Source organism: Ornithodoros turicata, chromosome 7, assembly GCF_037126465.1.
Source record: "Ornithodoros turicata isolate Travis chromosome 7, ASM3712646v1, whole genome shotgun sequence".
Classification (NCBI taxonomy): Eukaryota; Metazoa; Arthropoda; class Arachnida; order Ixodida; family Argasidae; genus Ornithodoros; species Ornithodoros turicata.
This window is the reverse complement of record NC_088207.1, coordinates 44,282,312-44,301,884: the sequence shown is the minus strand read 5'-3', so window position 1 is coordinate 44,301,884 and position 19,573 is coordinate 44,282,312. Positions and strand designations below refer to the sequence as shown.

General features: G+C 47.2%; 3 protein-coding genes across 3 annotated transcripts; 1 reads left to right on the top strand and 2 right to left on the bottom strand.

The window, feature by feature from the left end:
• Positions 1-452: 452 nt before the first annotated feature.
• On the top strand, positions 453-3,879 carry LOC135401204 (RNA-binding protein Rsf1-like). Its single transcript, XM_064633471.1, has 3 exons — positions 453-551; positions 640-1,217; positions 2,658-3,879. The coding sequence occupies exons 1-3, from the start codon at positions 549-551 to the stop codon at positions 2,668-2,670; spliced, it is 594 nt and encodes a 197-aa protein (XP_064489541.1). The 5' UTR covers positions 453-548; the 3' UTR covers positions 2,671-3,879.
• On the bottom strand, positions 2,757-12,418 carry LOC135401205 (GTP cyclohydrolase 1-like). The gene is made up of 6 exons (XM_064633472.1): positions 12,106-12,418; positions 5,824-5,933; positions 5,682-5,737; positions 3,752-3,783; positions 3,592-3,676; positions 2,757-3,177 (listed from the first exon to the last, which is right to left on the bottom strand). The coding sequence occupies exons 1-6, from the start codon at positions 12,356-12,358 to the stop codon at positions 3,045-3,047; spliced, it is 669 nt and encodes a 222-aa protein (XP_064489542.1). The 5' UTR covers positions 12,359-12,418; the 3' UTR covers positions 2,757-3,044.
• A 995-nt stretch (positions 12,419-13,413) lies between these two features.
• Positions 13,414-18,617, bottom strand: LOC135401200 (GTP cyclohydrolase 1-like). The gene is made up of 6 exons (XM_064633461.1): positions 18,226-18,617; positions 15,124-15,233; positions 15,004-15,059; positions 14,665-14,696; positions 14,497-14,581; positions 13,414-13,776 (listed from the first exon to the last, which is right to left on the bottom strand). The coding sequence occupies exons 1-6, from the start codon at positions 18,482-18,484 to the stop codon at positions 13,644-13,646; spliced, it is 675 nt and encodes a 224-aa protein (XP_064489531.1). The 5' UTR covers positions 18,485-18,617; the 3' UTR covers positions 13,414-13,643.
• Positions 18,618-19,573: the final 956 nt, after the last annotated feature.

Sequence of the window (19,573 nt, the reverse complement as noted above, 5' to 3'; positions counted from 1 at the left end):
GACTTTCTGCGCTTTTGGCGCTATGTCAATCTTTACTAAGAAAGGCTAAGGAGGACACAATTTCAAATTTTCAGGAAAAACTTTAATGATATAAAGGTTGCTCCGTCATGTTAACATGCACTGGAACCGGTTCGAACAAAACCGTTGTGAGTAATACAGATAACCATGCGAATAAAGAACAAACAGAATAGGACGGCGTAATAATACAATAGCTTTTGCCTTTTTTTTTTTGTGCACCTTGTCGGTGACGTCACAAGTTTACTGACGCGGCGCACTTCCGCGCAATCCCAGGATGCTGTCGCATTGCAAAGAGTGCGGGTTATTTTGATATATTCCACTTATATCATTGCAAAATATTGATATTAATGTCAATATATCTCGTGTTCCAAAGTACGGGAAGCTTTGAAATCCACAATTGTTCTATTAATTGAAGAATTTTGTGCAGTCGGGCTGGTGGACCCCGTACATAACATAAAAGGTAGCGAGACTGCAGCCATTGCGACCATCTCTTGTACTGTGCTGTAGGTGTACGACAGAGCTGCTTAAATATGGTAAGGAATTTCATCGATATTTTAATTTATCGTGTTTTCAGAAGGTTATGTGGTTAACTTGGAGAATATGCGCTTTCACCTCTTCCAGTCTTACGACAGAAAATCTCAGACGCGTATCTTCGTCGGTGGCTTGGGTGACAACATACCAAAGGATGATCTCGAAAGAGAATTTAGCAAGTATGGAAAGCTGAGTCAAGTATGGGTGGCGCAGAACCCTCCAGGATTTGCATTCCTGGAATTTGAGGATTCACAAGACGCAGATGAAGCCGTTCGACAGATGAACGGCGTAGTTCTCAATGGCTCGCGCCTGCGTGTTGAGCACTCCCGTGGCGGCCGCGGCGGACGTGGTGGAGGACGAGGTGGCGGCGGCGGCGGGGGCTTCTACCGCGGCGGTCGCGGCGGTGGGGGTTTCGACAGAGGTGGCAGCCGGGGTTTCCGCGGGGGCCGCGGCGGTGGTGGCGGCGGCTTCCGCGGAGGCCGAGGAGGTGGCTTCGACAGGTCCCGACGTGGAGGCTACGACTCATACGGAGGTGGCCGCCGTGATGACGGCTACGACGACGCCTCTGACAGCAGCAACTATGGCGGTGGCTACAACAAAGGCCGATACAGCTATAACGAAAGCAGCAGCCCGCGGTACCGTAGCAGATCTCCCTTGGGAGCCCAGAGGTATTCGTACAGTCTTAACGACACTTGAGTCCCAGGTCCTTTTTGCCTGACGAGAACGCATACAAGCGATCTGCCAACTGCCGGAGGGGTCGCGCGCGATCAGCAGCCGCGTATTGCCAGCCATCGAGCTCATGCAGTAACAGCAGCGCATGCCCAGCACTCGACATTTCTGCTTCCTAGGGCCTCAGTTCAGGGTCTCCTTAAGATAACGACACAGTAAGCCCTCACAGCTACACCAACTGATCTCCTTAGCTTTTGTGGCAGCCTGTACAGTTCTGTGCGAACACTTCAGCATTCAGAACACTGGAGCAGCTTACATTCAAAATAACCACCGTCTGAGTATCCCCGTTCCATGAAATTGGTGACATTAACCGTTAACCATCACTCCGCATTATCTCCCTGCTCAAGCCTTGGGAGACACAACTGCACATAGTGCACTGGTCCCACGATTCCACCATAGCAGACACTTTTTTTAAACCAGACATGCCTCGGCTTATTCAGTCTCCAGCTCCTAGACATCCGTCATTGATGAAGGTTTATGTGCGTTGTTTGCTGCCCTGTTGCAGTGCGCACTGCTTCATATTTTTATCTGATTTGTCAGCATGAGTGGATTCACCTGAACTGCAAGTCCAGCCATGACGATATGTAGCTTTCTTCGATGATTGAAGGCAGAAGGACCAAATCCTTGTAAGATGCCGAGACTAAGGGATTAACGTCTGTCCCGTTTAGCAGCGAACACAGTCATCACTCATAAATCATAGGGGGGCAAGAGGAGAGTTGGTAGTGGTCACATATGCATCAGGACCCATTCGCAAATGCTTCACACGATTCCTACATGGTAAATGATTGCACGACAGCTGAGTTATTCCATCGTTGCTGATGATGCTTCTACAGAATCCAGTTAGCCGCTGCTCTTTCTCTTCTTGTGACCCAACCAATGCTTCACCAACCTTCATAAACAACTGTGCAGACTGCTGCTGCAGGGAGTGGGGAACAAAAATCATCGCATGATCAGTGTTGCCTTTGCGGACCTGTTGGCAGTTCACAGAACCTATCTTCATTATGAGTCACACGTGTGTCTTGCATCAGTGGGAAATAATCTGCTTCGAATGCAAAACATACCATGCATACAGTTCATATCATGACGTGTCTTTTGCTAGCTTAGCATTTTATGGTAGAGTAGATGTGCATCTTCTGACTATAGTTTTTTTTCTCGTAGCTTCAGTTATTGGTGTAATGAAAATGCTGTCATGTGCCAATCATTACTAAAATTGCATTGAATTGATCAACTGGTACTTTCAGTACGACATTTAATTCTTTTTTTTTTTCTAAGCTCTAGCAGTATAATGTTATGATCGCTCTGCCTGCCAAACCCAAAGTGCTTCCCCACTGCCTGCATCTGCAGAATGTCACAACTATGCCTCTTCTTCTTCACTGCAGTGGCTACAATTGAGACGCTGCCAGTATCGACAGAGCTTCGCAGACTCCCGAGCGCAGTCTACTCGGAGTCGCAGAAGCAATGACTTCCCCACGCATAAGGATGTTCTTTGTATGGTTTATTTTTTCTTGTCCATTACTTCAGTGCAAGGCAACTTACGCATGTACATAGCGTGATCTGTGGACCACAAACCATGACTTTGCCAGTCCTCTTTGCGTCGGGCCAACCCCCCAGTGTGTGTGTGTGTGCAGAATCGCCTTGCAAGGCTGCTGGGCCGACACCGTCACTAGTTTGGAGGGCTGTCTAGATGGGCAGTGGGCGCGACCACGCACACTCGAGCGTTTACTTCTTGCTTGTTGGTGGGGGAGGGAACAGCCGTGTTTGTGGGGTCACTCATTTTTGAGGACTAGTTTGAGAAATTCCTCCCGCGTCTTGGGGTCCTCTCGAAAGACGCCGAGCATGGTGCTGGTGATGGTCTTGCTCGCCACTTTCTGTACGCCTCTCATCACCATGCACATGTGGCTGCAAGAGACACTGCCTGGTTATTCTTTTTCTGCACAGCATGCAGTTCTCTGTCAAATCCTTCCGCTTCTGGAAGATTCGTATCGTTTTGTAAATTTGGGGGAAAAAAGACTTGTTTTTATGCGCCACATAAACCTTGCTTAGCCAATGGGAATTGCATCATTTCTTACTTCATTGTAAATGTCTGCACCTATTAGCCATTTTTGTAATCATTCCCAAGCTCAATTTTTCATTGGAGAAGCAAGGCTCGTCTGTAGGTTAGTGATCTGAGGCAAGAAGTATTGCATGCGTTCATTATGCGTAATGTACAAGAAAATCCAACTTCCTCGTACAGTGGCTGTCGTCTGAGAACTTTGATTATGCATCTAAGCAATTCTAGCTTCATAGGAGAGGAGAGCGTCCCCCCAGACTCACGTGGCCTGAATGACTACGCCTACACCAGTGGGGCCTATGGCCTCTGTGATGGCAGTGGCGATCTGCTTAGTGAGCCGCTCCTGCACTGCAAGTGAAACGAACGGGGCTGTTGCTGCTGTCTGGGCGGACTCGTAGTCGCAGGGGGGGTCAAGGGACTTACCTTGAAGCCGCCTACTGTAGACTTCTACAATCCTGGGGAAAAAAGGGAGAAAAATAGCGGATGTCAGTGCTAAGTTGCAGGCACACTTTAGCTTTGTGGACAAATAAATCTTCTGTTTTGAAATGTCAGTAGTGTGTGGTGTCACTTGTGCGGTCAAGTACATCGCGACCCCCCAAAAAAAAAAGGGGGATTGAAAGAGCTGTTCGTTAACAGTATCACGGAGGGCCAATGAGAAGAGTGGAAAGACTGAATGGAAACCTTCAGTTGGGGGAGCGGAATATTTTTTAGCAAGTTTGTTGTCGGTTGCAATTGTTTTCCAAGGTACAAGAGGCGCTGACACAGGTCAGGTCTTGGATGTCATGTTTTCTCGGGGGGGGGGGTCCGTAGGATTCGTCTTGTTGGGTTACGTCCGAGAGTAACTTTGCTACGTCCTTACCGCAACACTCCCGGAGGACGGAGTGTATGCTTCCTTCTGGTGAGGACTCTGGCACGTGCCGGTTGCTCCTGTTCCCCCAAATGTTATCCGTCGCATTCGCAAGACCATTTTGCAAACGGACTCGCGAGGGTGCAAAAGCCCGCTGCGGCTGTCGCCTGCGAACCGCAGACTACCTCGCTGTTTGATATCGCGTTTGCATTTGAACGGATGTAGAATACGTCGAGTTAAAATTTGTGCTGTGATGTAATCCAGAGGCATTTCAGTGCCTAGTTGGGCCAGCTTTTCCCGCTTGCCCTTATCATTGTGGACCACGACGCAAAAGGGTCGCCTGTTTACTTCGCTAGCATGTGGAGAGCGACCAGTTTGTCGAAGATAGTCTGCTTATTTCGGTGTGAACCATGGTCTTTGGTTACTTGTTAATTTCTCAGCGGTTAGACGTCGGGGGAGAACGTTCGCCTGTTCGACTGCGTAGAATTTTTTAAAACTGGTGTCGGCACTGAGTGACGATGGGACACAATGTTTTGCTGGACATTCCAGTTGGAAGATTGCGTCGCAGAGCTTCATGTTCTGTTTTCGATTGCAGTCAGCGGAGAGTTGGTTCAAGCACGGGGGTAAAAGCGAGTGAACAGTAAGTTTGGTGATAATGTCTGCGAGGAGTTAGGACTGTTACTGCGGTGTTAGGCGGGACTAGATGTCGCGTTGACTTCTTCTTTGTAGGGGGTAAGAGTTGTCAGCCACAGTCAAGTGGCTTGCTACTCTAACTTCGTGGATGATGCAGTTCGGTGTACAACGCTTCTGGTCATCACTTACAGCGCCACAGAAACGCGAAGAGCGGCTCGAAGCTCCGTCAACAAGGCTGATCATCGTCAGTTGCTGACGCTCCCATTTCAGTAACTGGAATGCAGGGGCTGGCATTTCCGAGTTCGACAGCGAACATCGGCTGAACCGGTCGGTGGCTGTCTCCCGGTGATTTATCCAGGCACCCCAAATGTTTGGCAACTCCCCCCTAACTGTTCACCCTAACTAACTGTGCACCCCTACAGGGGCTTTGCTATTTCAGCTTTAGACACATCTCGGTAATGGTTATGAACTAATGATGAACCCCATCCCAAATTTTTGTAACATCCCCCGTGCTTGGGATTTTGGATAAACCACTGACTGTCTCCTCTTCCTCGAATGTCAGCGGTGAGTTTACGTTAACTCTGAGACCCTGATGTATCGAGTCGGGTCTAAAAAGTGCTCAGATTTGTACTTCCTTGTCTGAGTAACAGCAACGGTAAAATCGATATGGAGCACGAAAATAATGGTCGGTGGCACGGCGTGGGTGGATTATATTATTGATCGCGTTGTCTCTCGATTTACTTATGCGCTCCCATTTTATCCCAGAAATCTGGTTCACCCCTATCCAGTGTGACTTAATGTAGATGTGCAATCATCACATCAACTCATTGTATGTATAGATTAAGAAAATTACGCGTGAACTTCATACCCTACCTAGCCAGTTTACTCAGTCCTAGAACCTTTTTATTAGGCAGATATCCGATGGCCACCTGGAATTCAAACGAGGGAATCAGGGCCAGCTGATCGTAGAACTTATAAATCTACCATCGGCACCAGATTACGTGTATTCACTCACCGTTCCCATGAAGGGCACCAGGTGATGTTCACAGAGCGAAAACATATCAATGTTTTTGACGATGACCATCTCGTCGTGATTCTCGAGGAAGACAGCATCGTTGACAACTTCTGGAAAAGTCATGGTTTACTTCAGAACTGCGGATGTTAGACGGCATTAAATGCAGGGCGGCCATCCCTCGATAAAACGAACCCTTTCGCTTTCTGAACGGTGCCCTCTTGGTACAAGACGCGTCCCCTCCCCAATTCCAGACTTCGATTTATGAATCCCTCGATTTGTGAACGACTTTTCCAGGAACGTTTGCCGTTCATAAATCGTGGGTTGGCTGTAGTATAAGCTTTGCTGGCACCACTGCGGGACCTGTTCAGGAATAGCAAGAGTTCAAGACTCATGCACGAGTTTGAGGAACGGCGACGAGATGCAGGGACATGCAGGTGTGTTCCTGCGAACACCAATAAGACACCCCCGATAATCATTCTTATAGGTGCTTGTAGAATGCCGAACAGAAGTTTACGGAACACGCTCCGGCGCATTCCTTCCTCAGGGTGAGACGCTAGGCAGCGAATGGGACAGACGGGCTTACAGACATGTGCCTGGGTAACCCAGTCACCTGTTTGCAAGTCCGTACGGTACCATTCGTCGCTAGCGTACCGCCCTGAGGAAGGAATGCGCCGGAGCGTGTTCCGTAAACGTTTGTCCAGCACTGTACCTTTCTTAGAATACGCTATGAAAGTATAGGACTGCTGTCTGCTCAGCACCGCAGTATCCCTCTCTGCCCTATTGCCCGTGGGGCGGCGTCATTGGTCCCTCTGCCATATAAAGGGGTAACATTTCAAGTTGAGGCGCGCGTGGTTTCTTCTGTGGATTCATGCTGATCTACAAATACCACTTGCTGCATGCTTTGTGAGTGGTCAGCTCGTCACGTGGTGTCTCCAAACTCTACCCTCTCAACTGCGCGAAGTCAAACTGTCGCGGCGTTGAAATACATACAGGGTGTTTGCTCTAACGTGTCCAGAAATTATATTTAAAGCGAGCGATTAAAGAAAGGCAAGTGGTACTTTTCTGCTACTTGAGTAAGAAACAGGTACTGCTTCACTAGTAGCACCTGTTTCTTAGTCAAGTAGCTGAAAAGTAGCGCTCGTTCCTCTTTTATCGCTCGCTTTAAATAAAATTTCTGGACACGTTAGAGCAAACACCCTGTATATGGCAGTCGTCGAAAAAGCCAGACAGTGGCGGAATTCGAACCGCGCACCTCTCGATTGACTGTCGCGTGCGCTAAGCACTTCAAAGAAACAAGGCGATTGGCTTATGTTTTCGGAATCGTCATCGTGAACACCTTCGGATCGCTAGCTAAAAGGTTCTTCTAGCCATGAGCTGGTTAGGAGTCTCGTCGTGAGGCGTACAGGAGATAAGCAACAGAGGTTCGTCTCGCTGCACTAGGGGCTCCGTCCGTCTTATCAATACGTTTGAAAATGCGCAACGCCTGGTGATAGTTGCAAATGCTGGCTTCGCTATAGGTTGACCAGCCGTGGACCGACTTGTCGGTGTTGTCGCGCTCTGCGCTGTCAAACATCAGGGTGGAGGCTAGCCTCAGGGCTAAATAAGAACTAGAGATAGGACGAATCCAGAATTTCCCAAAATACGAATCCAAGGAAGGTTCTTATCGGATCCACGAATCTTTCGAATCCTATCTTAAAACACTTTGAAAAGCCAGGGAAAACTCACTTCTACTGAAATGTGTCTTGAAGCAGAATTTGATATCTTTGTTTAGTGGAAAACAAATTAACGGGAAATCATAGAGGAAATACATAAACTCTCGAGTCTGAATTCTTTCCATAAAACTAAGAAACAACCAAAAGCAAAACCGTGTTACTTCTAAACTTGTAAAGTCCGAGCTTTATGCTGTGGTTTTGGCACGCCCCGGGGCCCGCCGGCGGATCAGGTTTTCGGCAGACTCCGGAGGCACCAATTTTAAAAACAAGCAAACAAACATGGTTGGTGGATTCGAAAGATTCGATTCGCTGTTTTGGGCACTTCGATTCGGGTTCCCGAATCTCGAATCCCTGCCTAGGATTCGCGGATTCGATTGGCCCATCACTAATAAAAACCAATGATGACGAAATGAGTTATTTCTGGGATTCTTAAAGATTACTTTGAATATCGCGTGGATAACATGATTTGCGCTACATAGCATTTATGGATGTTGGCAGCTGTGCGCGCGTTATCAATCTGAGTGTTTCCGTTTCACCTCTATTCCGCTTCTAGTGCGAAACAACGAACTCAAAACACGCAGTATTAATTAAGTATCAATCAACTTCATGGAATACTATAGGTGATGGTGTCCTTGACAGCGAATTATTGAAAATTAGCGCACAGAAGAATTTTATTGCGTTCTACCTAACACTCGTATACACACACTCAGACTCCCGCTTAATTTTTATCACGCTGGTATTTATGCGCGCATCTTGTTGGACTGCAACATTTCAAATGGCACATTTTGATGATGGAGGCTCTCTCATGTAATATCGGAACGTTGACGTCGTTCGGTATTAACGTATGGTTGCTGTAAGGGCCAGCTCTCTAATAACGCGATGTCGTGAGCGGACGGCGGAAATGGCCGCGCATTTCCGGCGTTGGGACAGAGGAGACGTCGAGACAAAAAAAAAAAAAAAATGCCATGCCGAACTTCTTTCACGATCGGCGAGAACTGCCGAGAACGATATACTGGTGACGAATAAGGTGACACAAAAAGGCCACGCCTCGTGGTTTTTCGTCTGCTTTGGACGACGGAATGCCACTGTGGCGGGCGGATCCAGAGGGGGGGGGGGGGCCCTGGGCCTCCCCCCCTCCGAGACATACCTCTACCCCCCATTCCGGCAGATTTTCCTGCCGCACGCTCCGTTTTCCGCACACGCCGCACGGTGGCGTTCCTCTACAACTTGCTAAGCTTCGCAACATGTAGATCATAAATAAAGTTCTGGTGTGAAATGAAAGCGCAGCAGCTCGCCGTCTTACATGGCGACCCCCCCCCCCCCCCATCTTCTCTCTTTTTTTTTAGTGGGGGCCCTCCCCGAGGATCTTCCCTGGATCCGCCCCTGGTGGCGGGAACACGAAAATCGCGCGCTTTGACGCCGGGGTGGCGGAAATGTGCCTCTACTTCCGCCGCACGCTCACGACGTCGCGGCGTCGCCAAGTGAGAACTGGCCCTAACCCTCGCTACAATCTCTAGGTGGTCGAGTTGTATTTCAATCAAGTTTATGCTATTTCGCTCTGTCGATTGTGCCTGAAAAATATATTTCTTCCGCAGTGGAAACTAGGAAAATATTTATTTAGTTATTTAGGTTTAATTTTAAAAAAAATTTAATTGTTTCGTTGGGGTCGTAGACCTCTTTCTCTTACGTTGATAGGATGACAAGCTTAAACGCCATCTTAATTGTTTCGCTTCTCTCATTTTCATTCGTTTTCCTGCTCAGATTTGAGACTCGTCGACCAGTAGATGCGTGAGGCACGCCCTCATCGGTATACATGCATACCCCCAACGCGATCTGGGTAATTATCCCAATCGTCTCGCAGCCAGTGATCGTTCGACTGATAAAGGGCGTCTGTATTAGCGGCCATTAAATAGCGATAAAGAGGAATCTTGAATACCTTTGGAATTGCAGCAAAAGAAAGTTGTCTGATGCAATGTCGTGGTGATGTTGAAGGTATATACAAAGAATAGTTAGATGGGTACATGTGGAACGGTGTGGATTGAGCTCAGTCAGAAGATTCAATTCAAGATCTCGCACTTACACTGTTGCGGTTCTCTGTTCACATATACCGTATTTTCCGGTGTATAACGTGCGCGTTATACAGTAAAAAAGTGCTCTGAAGAGGTCCTGCGCGTTATGTAACGGTGCGCGTTATAGACGGAAATATTTTTCTACACAGTTCCTTTTCTGGTCGGTGTCGTACAAATTTTAGTCTCTTCCAGGGTGTGCTGTGAGTTTCTCACAAATCTCTTAGGGGCAGTTGACAAAGCCGGCGAAAGGGCGCTGGATTTCATAAAAAATCAATGATTCTACTTTAGGATGCTATTGAGCAGTCAATAATCATAAATTCATTTCAGAAGGCTGGCGTGATTGAGAAGGGACGCGAAACTAAATATGTTCCAAATAAAGCATATGCATATATTACCAACAACCTTGGTTTATTGTGTATAGTGGTGGCAGTACAGAAGCTTGTAGCAACATTGCAGTGCGCATTATGCACCGGTGCGCGTTATACATTGAACTTTTTTTCAAATTCGGCCCATTTTTAGGGGTGCGCGTTATACACGGGTCCGCGTTATATACTGGAAAATACGGTACTTACCGGTTTCAACCGTTCACACGTATACCTAGCTCCAGCAACTTAACTTTGTAGCTAACCTCAAGTAATAATGTATCGCCGCGTTATCAGAGAGTCTTACGTTCAATGCCAGTTCAACTACTGAATTTTGGCACGTATGTTTAAGGCCTCGTGGTTAAACGTTTTTACCCCCAGCCGATTTGCATCATCGTCACTTCGGGCAAAAAATAAAAATAAAATAAAAACCGAATACGAACGCCAAATGCGTGTTGAGCCACCAATGTGGGGCAGCGGAGTGTTGATCGTGTTCATGTGAAATGCGAGAAGCGCCTTCGCCCGAAAATTGCTTTTCCATCCGATATCGCCAGTTTACCCCGTTTTACAGCCCTCGAAACGAAACCCGAGTTCTGCTAGCCACTATGACAAATATGTTGTTGATGACTATCAGTTGGAGTTTTATGGCGCAAGACCGCAGAGTCAACTGATAAATATAAGGGTAATTACTCCTATTTAGATAGGAATCTCTCAATATTGACAGTCGCTATTTCTGCCGTCTGGGGGGATGGCCACGGACCATGCCCTGGCGCATCGCCGACGACGCGGCTGAAACTGTGAGCTGGCGTACTTGTGCGATCCTCTTCTCAAGTGTGAATTTTTTAGCATTCCACGGCCAATCGTTGCTAAATGTCTACATCCTATCCAACGAACTCGAACTGCAATAACAAAAACTTTAAGGAGTGATGCTGACCACCAGGAGGCGGTATGCTGAGACAAGACAAGAGATCTCGATCCTTTACTTTTTACCTTTTGTAGTCTCCCTCCCATTTGGACTTCTCAAATTAGTTGTGGCACGGAAGCACTACGTATAAATGTGATATAAATATGTTGATGAGACAAGGGAAAGGGTGCAGGCTAGCTGGTGTAGACTGTAGATCCATGAAGGAGACTGAGAGACACGGACACAGAAGACGACACAGCAAAAAATATATATATATATATATTAGGAGAAGAAAAATTGCCGGAGCTCTTTGGCTGCACGTATGACTTACAAGCATTTGCTGTACGTGCAGCCAAATAGCTCCAGCTATTTTTTTCCCCTAATATACTTCACTGGCTTTGCACTGGGCTTTCAGTGATGAGTTAGCTCACCCTGACGGGAGGAATCACGTGTTACGTGATCTTCTGACGCCATCCGCTCAAACGTTGCCTGCCTGCGTACTGCTGATGAGGCCCAAGAAGGCCGAAACAGCTGTGCAGTACTGGCATGCCGACGTTTGACTTACAAACACATATATACAGAAGTATATATATAAGTAAAATAATAAGACGTGGACGACAGATTACAGGAAAGTTAACAAAAACCAATTTATATAATGGGTAAGTTAAGACATACCTTATAATAGCTATTTCGTCCCGAAGAAGGCGGAGCTTCTCCCGTAACGTAGACATCACGCCTAACTTTTATAGCTTTTAAGTTTTAATAAACCCTTTTTTGTTACTTCCCCTACTTTCGTCTTCTATATCCCATTTATCTCAACGTTCACTATAATTACGTAGCCGTCCGACCCAACTCGAACGTTTCAAGATATGTGTATATAGATATATAAATAAACAAATAAAATTACTGGCTCGTCTCAACCTAAGTGCTATAAAAACCAATAAACTTTATTGTTGTGTCTTGGTGCTTGCCGTGTGTCGTCTCTCGGTCTTCTTCATCAATATGTTGTTGTTCCTATTAATTCGATTCTTGCTTTCTCTTCGACGTTTTTCATCCAACTGGCCGCCTTTCCGCTTATGATATCACCGTAAGTTGAAGCCTTTCTCACGAACCTCCAGCACACGCGTCTTGATCGTTCCGCTATATTTCCCCCCCTCCCCCCCCCCACACAAAACTATACCCTCCATCTATCTTTCCAACACCCTCTCCATCTCCCTCTATGCAAACGAACTCACCGCTTAGTTCCTGTCCATAGCCAGACGTGAAGAAAAGGAACGCTTCCGCCGCTCTCTCGGGTGTCTTTAGCAGTCCCTGCCTCTCGGGATCCTCTCCGATTCCTTCGAGCAGGGCCCTGTAGGCCCCAATCATGGGTCCAGCGGCTTCCTCCTGCTTGCCGTTCGTAGGCTCCATGGCAACTGTTGCGCCTTTAGTGTCCCCCTCCTGCCCTCTCGGCCCCCCATCAACGATCGACGTAGCTGTCCTCCCCATTTGCCCCACTGCGTTCACCGCTTCTCGCGACGTGTTGCGCGTGCCGCAGTGTATCTGTCTTTTGAGCGTCGCAGACGACACTTGCGCAAGCGATCAAGAAACACTCCGGAGGAAGTGACGACTGGTCCCCTCTTTCCCACCCTGAACGACGACGTGATATTTGAAAGAAAAACCATGCCAATAGCCGCTTGCGTTATTCCGAACGTCAATTGACATAACGCTTATTCGAATGCGATCGGAATATGTGATTTGCTATCGTGGCGCGTTTCCCAGATCACTCGCCAGCGCGAGCAGTTAACGTAGATTACTGATGGTTTTTTACGGGTGTTTGTATGTACGTACCTGAAACAGTCTATCAATGACAGGAAAGGTGCAGGAACATTGAAAATGAGTCTGCAGCTACATTCCAAGAACTACAGGGAAAACAAGTGTATAGTGATGAAAGTTTTGACCACCTCCTGCCCTACAACAATGGTGCTGGGACATCGCGGATAGGTCTTTCATGTGTATTCGGTGGATCCAAATTTGTCATTTTCCGTTCTAGACCGTTTCACACGCTACTTTGCCTCCCTTCTGCACAGGATTTGCGTCAATGTAGTCTTCACTCTACATCCACGTACAGTATCGGATGCTTGCTGTGATGCAAGCTTATGTGCTCCAACTTCTTGCGGCGTGGTGATCATTGAGGTTATGAGGTTATGACAGAGGTTATGACGACCCCTCTACGGAGGAGATGCGCAGAACCTACCCTGTCACAAAAGGGAGAGGACCAGACTACTACTACTTGAGCACGTCCTTGTAGAAAGTGAGCTGTGCGAAACGGAGAGGCGGATACCTGGTGCTCATTTGAATAGTATCAATAGAAAGCCCTTCAACATGCCTGCTATTCTAGGTCCTTGTGCGAACCCTGACAGTCAGAATACTGACAAATGAGCTTCTTCAGCTGACCTTCAGTCTTCTAGGCCGGTATATGTAATGGTTCGTGAGCTGTATAGTGCTGTCGTTTACTGGAAAACCCACAAGTAATAATTAGTGAAACTGAAAGAGCCCGCCACTTTTCCGTAATCCACAATCAGAATTTTATTTGCCGACATTGCGGACCCTATATGGTTCACGAGTAGTATAAGTACAAAGCTGCTACAGAGTCAGTGCAGAACGGATCTGCGTCGGTATGGTTTGAAGCTCTGTCCTGTTCGGCAGCTGCCTATACCACGCGCACTCAAAGGCTAGAATATCTTGTTTGCTGGGGTAATAGCTGTATATATGCAGGGGCTCGGCGATGATGTCAGTCGTCATTGAGTACCAGCTTGAGAAATTCCTCCCTTGTCTTCGGGTCCTCGCGGAAGACACCGAGCATGGTGCTGGTTATGGTCTTGCTCGACACCTTCTGCACACCTCTCATCACCATGCACATGTGACTGTAAGAGACAATCGCCTTTGTTATTGTTATTTTGCGAACGTCGCCCAATACTTTTAACCAAATGTGTGTTCAATGATTTTTCTTAAAAGAGGGCCCGTTCCTGCTGCCGTGACGTGGGAAGTGGAAGATGGGCTCCCATTGGCCGCTCAAAAATGGACACGGCAGGCGGCTGACCACGTTACTCTCCGACCGCATTGGCCGAGCCAGATATGACGTCACACCAGGAGCCACATGAGTGGCACTCCCTTGCGCGTCACAGGATGACGTTAACCTAACTCACTCTCTCACAGGGGTATAGGGTGCAAGGGGTATTAGAGGGCATTCAGAGTGGTACAGAGTAAATTAAGACCACTCTCGCGCACCAGCCTTCAGTTGAACGAGAAATTAGACTTGAGAACGAACAATACTTGACCGCTTTTAGCAGCTAGATAAATTACGTTTAATTCCGAACACCTGAAAAGGTCATTATTTTGATTCGGAGGCTCGACTATCACTGTGTCTTACGTTTATTCTCGTATACTAATTTTATATCTGACAGTGGCCGCTGAAGAAAAAAAAAAAAAAAAAAAAAAAGAAAATCGATCGAAAAACGGTTTATTTTAACGTGTTTAGTTCTTCGTGACATGACCGTTCTCAGGGTCGGTTAAATGTATACAAAAAGCTTCAAACAACAGAAACGTCCAGCATCGGGGGAAGAGTGGAATCTCAAGGAACTCACGTGGCCTGGATGACTACGCCTACTCCTGTGGGATCTATGGCCTCTGTGATGGCAGTAGCGATCTGCTTAGTAAGCCGCTCCTGAACTGAAAGAGAAATGAACTGGGACATACGTTCCTACTGGCAGGATAGAATGGGATCTTCTCTTATGGCGATTGAAGGAACTTACCTTGGAGGCGCCTGCTGTAGACCTCTACAATTCTGAAACGAAATAAAGTAAAATAGCGAACGTCAACGAAGCCAGTCGTCCTCATCCAACGTGCTTTTTACCCCCCCTCCCCCTTTACTCTATTGCATTTTATCATGATACTTTGAGTGTGCAGAATGCGGTAAGTCTGCCTCCAGTGAGATTGACACCAACGTTCCTTTGCTTCGGCTCACATAAAATAGAACACTGCAGCAGAATTGGAGGAAAATATTTTGGCTGTCCTTGTTGGCTCTATTTATCTCATTTTCCCCACGCGATCGTCAGACTCTTATATTACAGTGAGGTTGTTCTCTAACGTACCTAGCTAGTTTACTTAGTCCCAGTACCTTCTTTTGGGGAAGGTATCCGATAGCAACCTGAAATACGAAATAAGCAAAGCATTACTCTCAGTTCTTAGGGCACCCGTATATGGCCACGCACCTTGCCTATAAACGGCACCAGGTGATGCTCGCAGAGTGAAAACATTTCAATGTCCTTGACGATGACCATTTCGTCGTGGTCCTCGAAGAAGATGGCATCTTTGACCACATCTGTAAACGTTAGATACATAATAGATGACAAATTCGAAACTCATCGCTGTGCATTGCCAGACAAGAGCGGTTGTTTCGTAATGCCCGCCATCACAAGCTGTGAACGAATAAAAATATTGCACTAACGAATCCCCCCTCTATCAGACCCTGATATATTGCGCAGTGGATGAAACTTGAGATGCAGCCTAGTTGCATGCCGTTGCTGCCACGCGTGAATTTCATCCTAATTGGATCGGATCGGATCGGGTTGGATTGGAGTTAAAAATAATATGGAGATTACGGCTCCACAATTGTGAAGCTGGCTCCAGCTCAGTTGTACTATGTACTTGTACCATAATTGTACTACTCAAGGGTGGTCATAGCGCAGGCAGACCACCAGGGCAGGACCGCCTTTTCGCCTTCGGGGGGACAAGTGGGAAATTTGCCCCCCCCTCCCCCCTCCTATTCTTGCTGGCCGAACTGTTTCTTTTTGGTACCCATTTCGGCGGGCTCAGGGGGGGGGGGGGGCAATTGTCCCCCCCGCCCCAGTAGACGCCGGCCCTGCACCAGGGGTTGGTCTGGGTTAATGTGGTGTGATGACAGCATAAAGAACGTGCGAGTGGTTAATGATTATAAAAGCATTAAAGTATTTCAATGGTGATATGTAGACATTTCCAAACTTACGGCTTTTTACTCCTTTAATTGGGCCTCCCCGAACACGCAAAGAAAGAGGTGGCACAAAATCAACATCGAGACATTGTTAGCGCCATTCCGAACATTATGTAACATATGTTTGGAGCTGGGATATTCGGCTTCGCGCTAAGTGTTGTATAATAACGTACAGCTCTGATTTGCCGTTTAGAGAGGGGTAGTTATTGATATCTTGAACACGTGAGTTGAGGATCTCAGAGTAGGAGAATCACTTCTCGTCACTCATTCTTGGTTGTGTTCATTAAATTATTTACATTAAACTCATTCATTCATTCATTCAGTCATCAGTAAGGGCATGGATGAGCAATCTGAACTATGCGAACACGTCTGGTGCACGGGGCACAATGTATCACAAGTATCTAGAATCATGGCATATCAAAAAAGGAAGAGAGGAATGCACAAACAAGCATCCGGGTCCGCTTCCCGACTGTCACGCCCCCTTGTCCAATAAAACGCGCCCGGATGCCAGAACCATAGCTCGGCATATTTCGGGCCTCGAAGCTCACGATCACAATCATCTGATAACGCGTGAGTTCAGGCCCGGCTACGAACTCACGTGAAGGTCGACATGGCGTATCGGTGGGCTCGATCATGCCGCATATTAGCGCACTCACCGGATAACATCACACTTGTAAACAGATCAGGTTATCTGGTGAGTGCGCTAATATGCGGCATGATCAAGTTCGCCGAAACGCCATGTCGACACTCATGTGCTCCCCAGGGTCACTCTCCCCAGGGTCCAGTGTCAATCCAGGGGCACTCTCCCTGCAAAAGCGCTGGTGTAAAGTATCGGCGTTCTCGCGGTTTCTTCGTTTTGCTTCTTACACCTTCGCGCGGATCCCCCCCCCCCCTGAAATTTCTGACATTGCTCAATACAGCTTGGCTTCCAATACACCCATAAACGTGTACACCCTCCTCCTGGAAGCTCGGCTTCCCCCACCTTACATGCTTCGCGCTCCTCCAGTTTTCCGCTTGTGGAAACCGCTGCCCTGGACGACTTTTATTCCCGTCGTTGCGCAATGTAAGCCCGGAGAGGCGTTGCTGCAATAAATATTTAATTCGTCTCGTTTTGTCCTGCAGGACTCATTTATTTCCTTCCATCGTTCGATGCCTGCTCGACGACTGTCTGATGTAAGTGACACGCGCCTTGCATACAACGTGCGCTAAAATAATTATCCTCGACGACTGGAGGTACACACTCGTGATTCTGTAACTGATAAGCTGCTCCTCGGTCACCAAATTGCATCACAAACGAATCTTGTGGGCTCTCAGCTCGCGGTGTCGGGTTGCGATGCCACGACACAGAGTGCTGCCACGTGAAAGAAATCACTATAGAGCTAGATACTGGGAAGGACAAGATCAATGGGACTACGACCAAAGATGATACACTGTTTGAACTACACGTATTTGTTGTTTTCTGTTGACGGTATAGTTTCGAAAGGGACGTCATCATCATTCACGGAGTGTCGTCACAGATATGTACATAGGTGCAAGCGCACACACATATATATTTTTTCCATATTTTCCTCGTCATGCCACACAAAGTTCTCGTTCATGTAGAGCCGTAGGCGTCCAGTTTTTATTGCTTTAGAGGTGATTGTTATTTTTATGCGTACAGTAAGGAGATAAGCTTTATTCTTCCGTTGCGGAGATCGCTCAGCGATGTCTGCCTTCCTTGCTACAATAAAGATGCTCCCGTAATGCGACCACATGACTCGCTTCTCACTTCCATCGGAATCGAAACACACGGTGTTTTAGAGAAAAAGATAAAGAAGGTTGCGGTGATGTTGTGCGGGATTATTTGAAGCAGACGCTTTATGAATCCGTTCAGAGAACCTGCGCGTGCGCCAACGAGCTTATATAAGTAATCACTATGACGCCAACGATCGCTACCAGCTTGATTTCACGCAGCTAAACAAAGACATCACACCAGTGGTTTATTCAGACCCCCCACCTCCCACATGTTTGGCGACAGCCCCTAACGTTTTCCCTATGTACTATACTGTTACAATGTAACTGCACTCCCAATTTTTTTTTTTTTGCAACACCCTCCGAACTTGCGGTTCTGGATATACTACTGCATCACACTTTACAAGCTTCATTTGAAGCTGCGACCTGTATTGGAGAAGCAATATCTCTTTATAAATTTTCAGTGTCCTTCCGAATATACAAAAAATTCCAAAAAATATTCCAAATGGAATCCGACCACTTTCTGAAATCTTCGCGTTTCTGCCTCCCCCTCTCCTTTCCCCTCCCTCCCCTTCCTCAATGCATCCCTGTCCCCCAACGACGAAAAACTCACCACTTAACGTTTGTCCGTAACCAGATGTGAAGAAAAGAAGCGCTTTCGCTGCTCTTTCCGGGGTCTTTCGGAGTCCCTGCCTCTCCGGATTCTCTCCGACTCCTTCGAGTAGGGTCCGATAGGCTCGCGCCATGGGCCCCACAAGCGCAGCCTCCTCCCGCTTGCCGTTCGCAGCCTCCATGGCAACTGTTGCTCCTTCGGTGTCCCCCGCTTGCCCTCGTGGACCCCCTTCAACGATCGACGGAGCGATCCTCCCCATTTGCCCCACTGCGCTCGCCTGTTTCGTCTAGGTTGCTGATGACGTGATTATTAAACGGCTTCGGAAAGGAAGTGACGCGCAACAGGTTCTCCCTTTCTTTTAACTTGGGACGACGATTGCTGACTGCGAGACTTGACTGAAAAAGTATGCAGACGACTTACCGCTGTCTTCCGCGTCTCGACGGCGCCCGTCAACGCTAATAATGTGGCTGGATAAGATAGAGTGACGCTGTAAACCAGAGACAAGCCATGGTTCAAAATTTCGGGAAGTTGAACTGGGGATCTACGGACCATTACGTTTATGTATAAACGTTAAAAAAAAAAAAAGAAGAACAAAAAAAACCTGCAAAGCTAATATTATGTCTGTAAAGTGTAACATTTGTAAAATCATTGAAAAGGCAAAAGGAGACGACTTTTCTCCTTTGCCTTTTCAGTGAGTTTACAAACGTTACATTAATCACGTAAATTTTAAGTGATCTGATGTCAAGAGTTAAGAAATCTTGTGCACTTCTTCAAGACGTATTTCTTGCGCGCTTGGTCATATGCCGAAAAGCAGTTCTGGGCATATCCGATCGCTGTGTGTGTCTGATAAGGCGATCCGAGTATGTGACGGTCCTTGCACTTGCCCTTGGATTTGTGTTGAATGAATGAAGGACACAAGACATTTGGAAAGATACATGTAGAGATTGGACGGCGGACGTCTCAACCGCACAACATCCTTGTGGACAATGATGTGCCTTTTCGCGTTTTGCATATCACGTAGCTAGTGTATAATGGGACCTTTCAGGAAACAGGAATGCTAAACAAAAAAGAAAAAATAACAAAAAGAAAAGGAAAAGAGCGCCTAAAAATGTAATGAAGTTCCACACAGGTGCTCATACCCAGTGGCATTACTAGTGTGTGCGTCACCCTGTGGGGGATCTCCCTGCGTCACTTCCTCCCTCAATAATGAATCGCTTTCTATACCTGGGGATACCACACGCAGGAAAAAAAAAAAAATCACGTGCTAGACGAGGGCTTCTGATGTTGTTTTTGGCGTCATCGAGCTGCAGAGAAAGAGAGGAAGCGGCGGTACTCTGGTGCGGACGGC

What these genes read in the sequence shown, in the direction of transcription:
- LOC135401205 (XM_064633472.1), bottom strand. Translation starts at nt 12,358, where the DNA reads ATGGGGAGGACAGCTACGTCGATCGTTGATGGGGGGCCGAGAGGGCAG. An exon ending in GGACTGAGTAAACTGGCTAG is followed by an intron (nt 3,784 to 5,681) that starts GTAGGGTATGAA and finishes TTTTTTCCCCAG; the next exon opens with GATTGTAGAAGTCTACAGTA. An exon ending in CTACAGTAGGCGGCTTCAAG is followed by an intron (nt 3,677 to 3,751) that starts GTAAGTCCCTTG and finishes TTTCACTTGCAG; the next exon opens with TGCAGGAGCGGCTCACTAAG.
- LOC135401200 (XM_064633461.1), bottom strand. Translation starts at nt 18,484, where the DNA reads ATGGGGAGGATCGCTCCGTCGATCGTTGAAGGGGGTCCACGAGGGCAA. An exon ending in TGGTGCCGTTTATAGGCAAG is followed by an intron (nt 15,060 to 15,123) that starts GTGCGTGGCCAT and finishes TTCGTATTTCAG; the next exon opens with GTTGCTATCGGATACCTTCC. An exon ending in CTACAGCAGGCGCCTCCAAG is followed by an intron (nt 14,582 to 14,664) that starts GTAAGTTCCTTC and finishes TTTCTCTTTCAG; the next exon opens with TTCAGGAGCGGCTTACTAAG.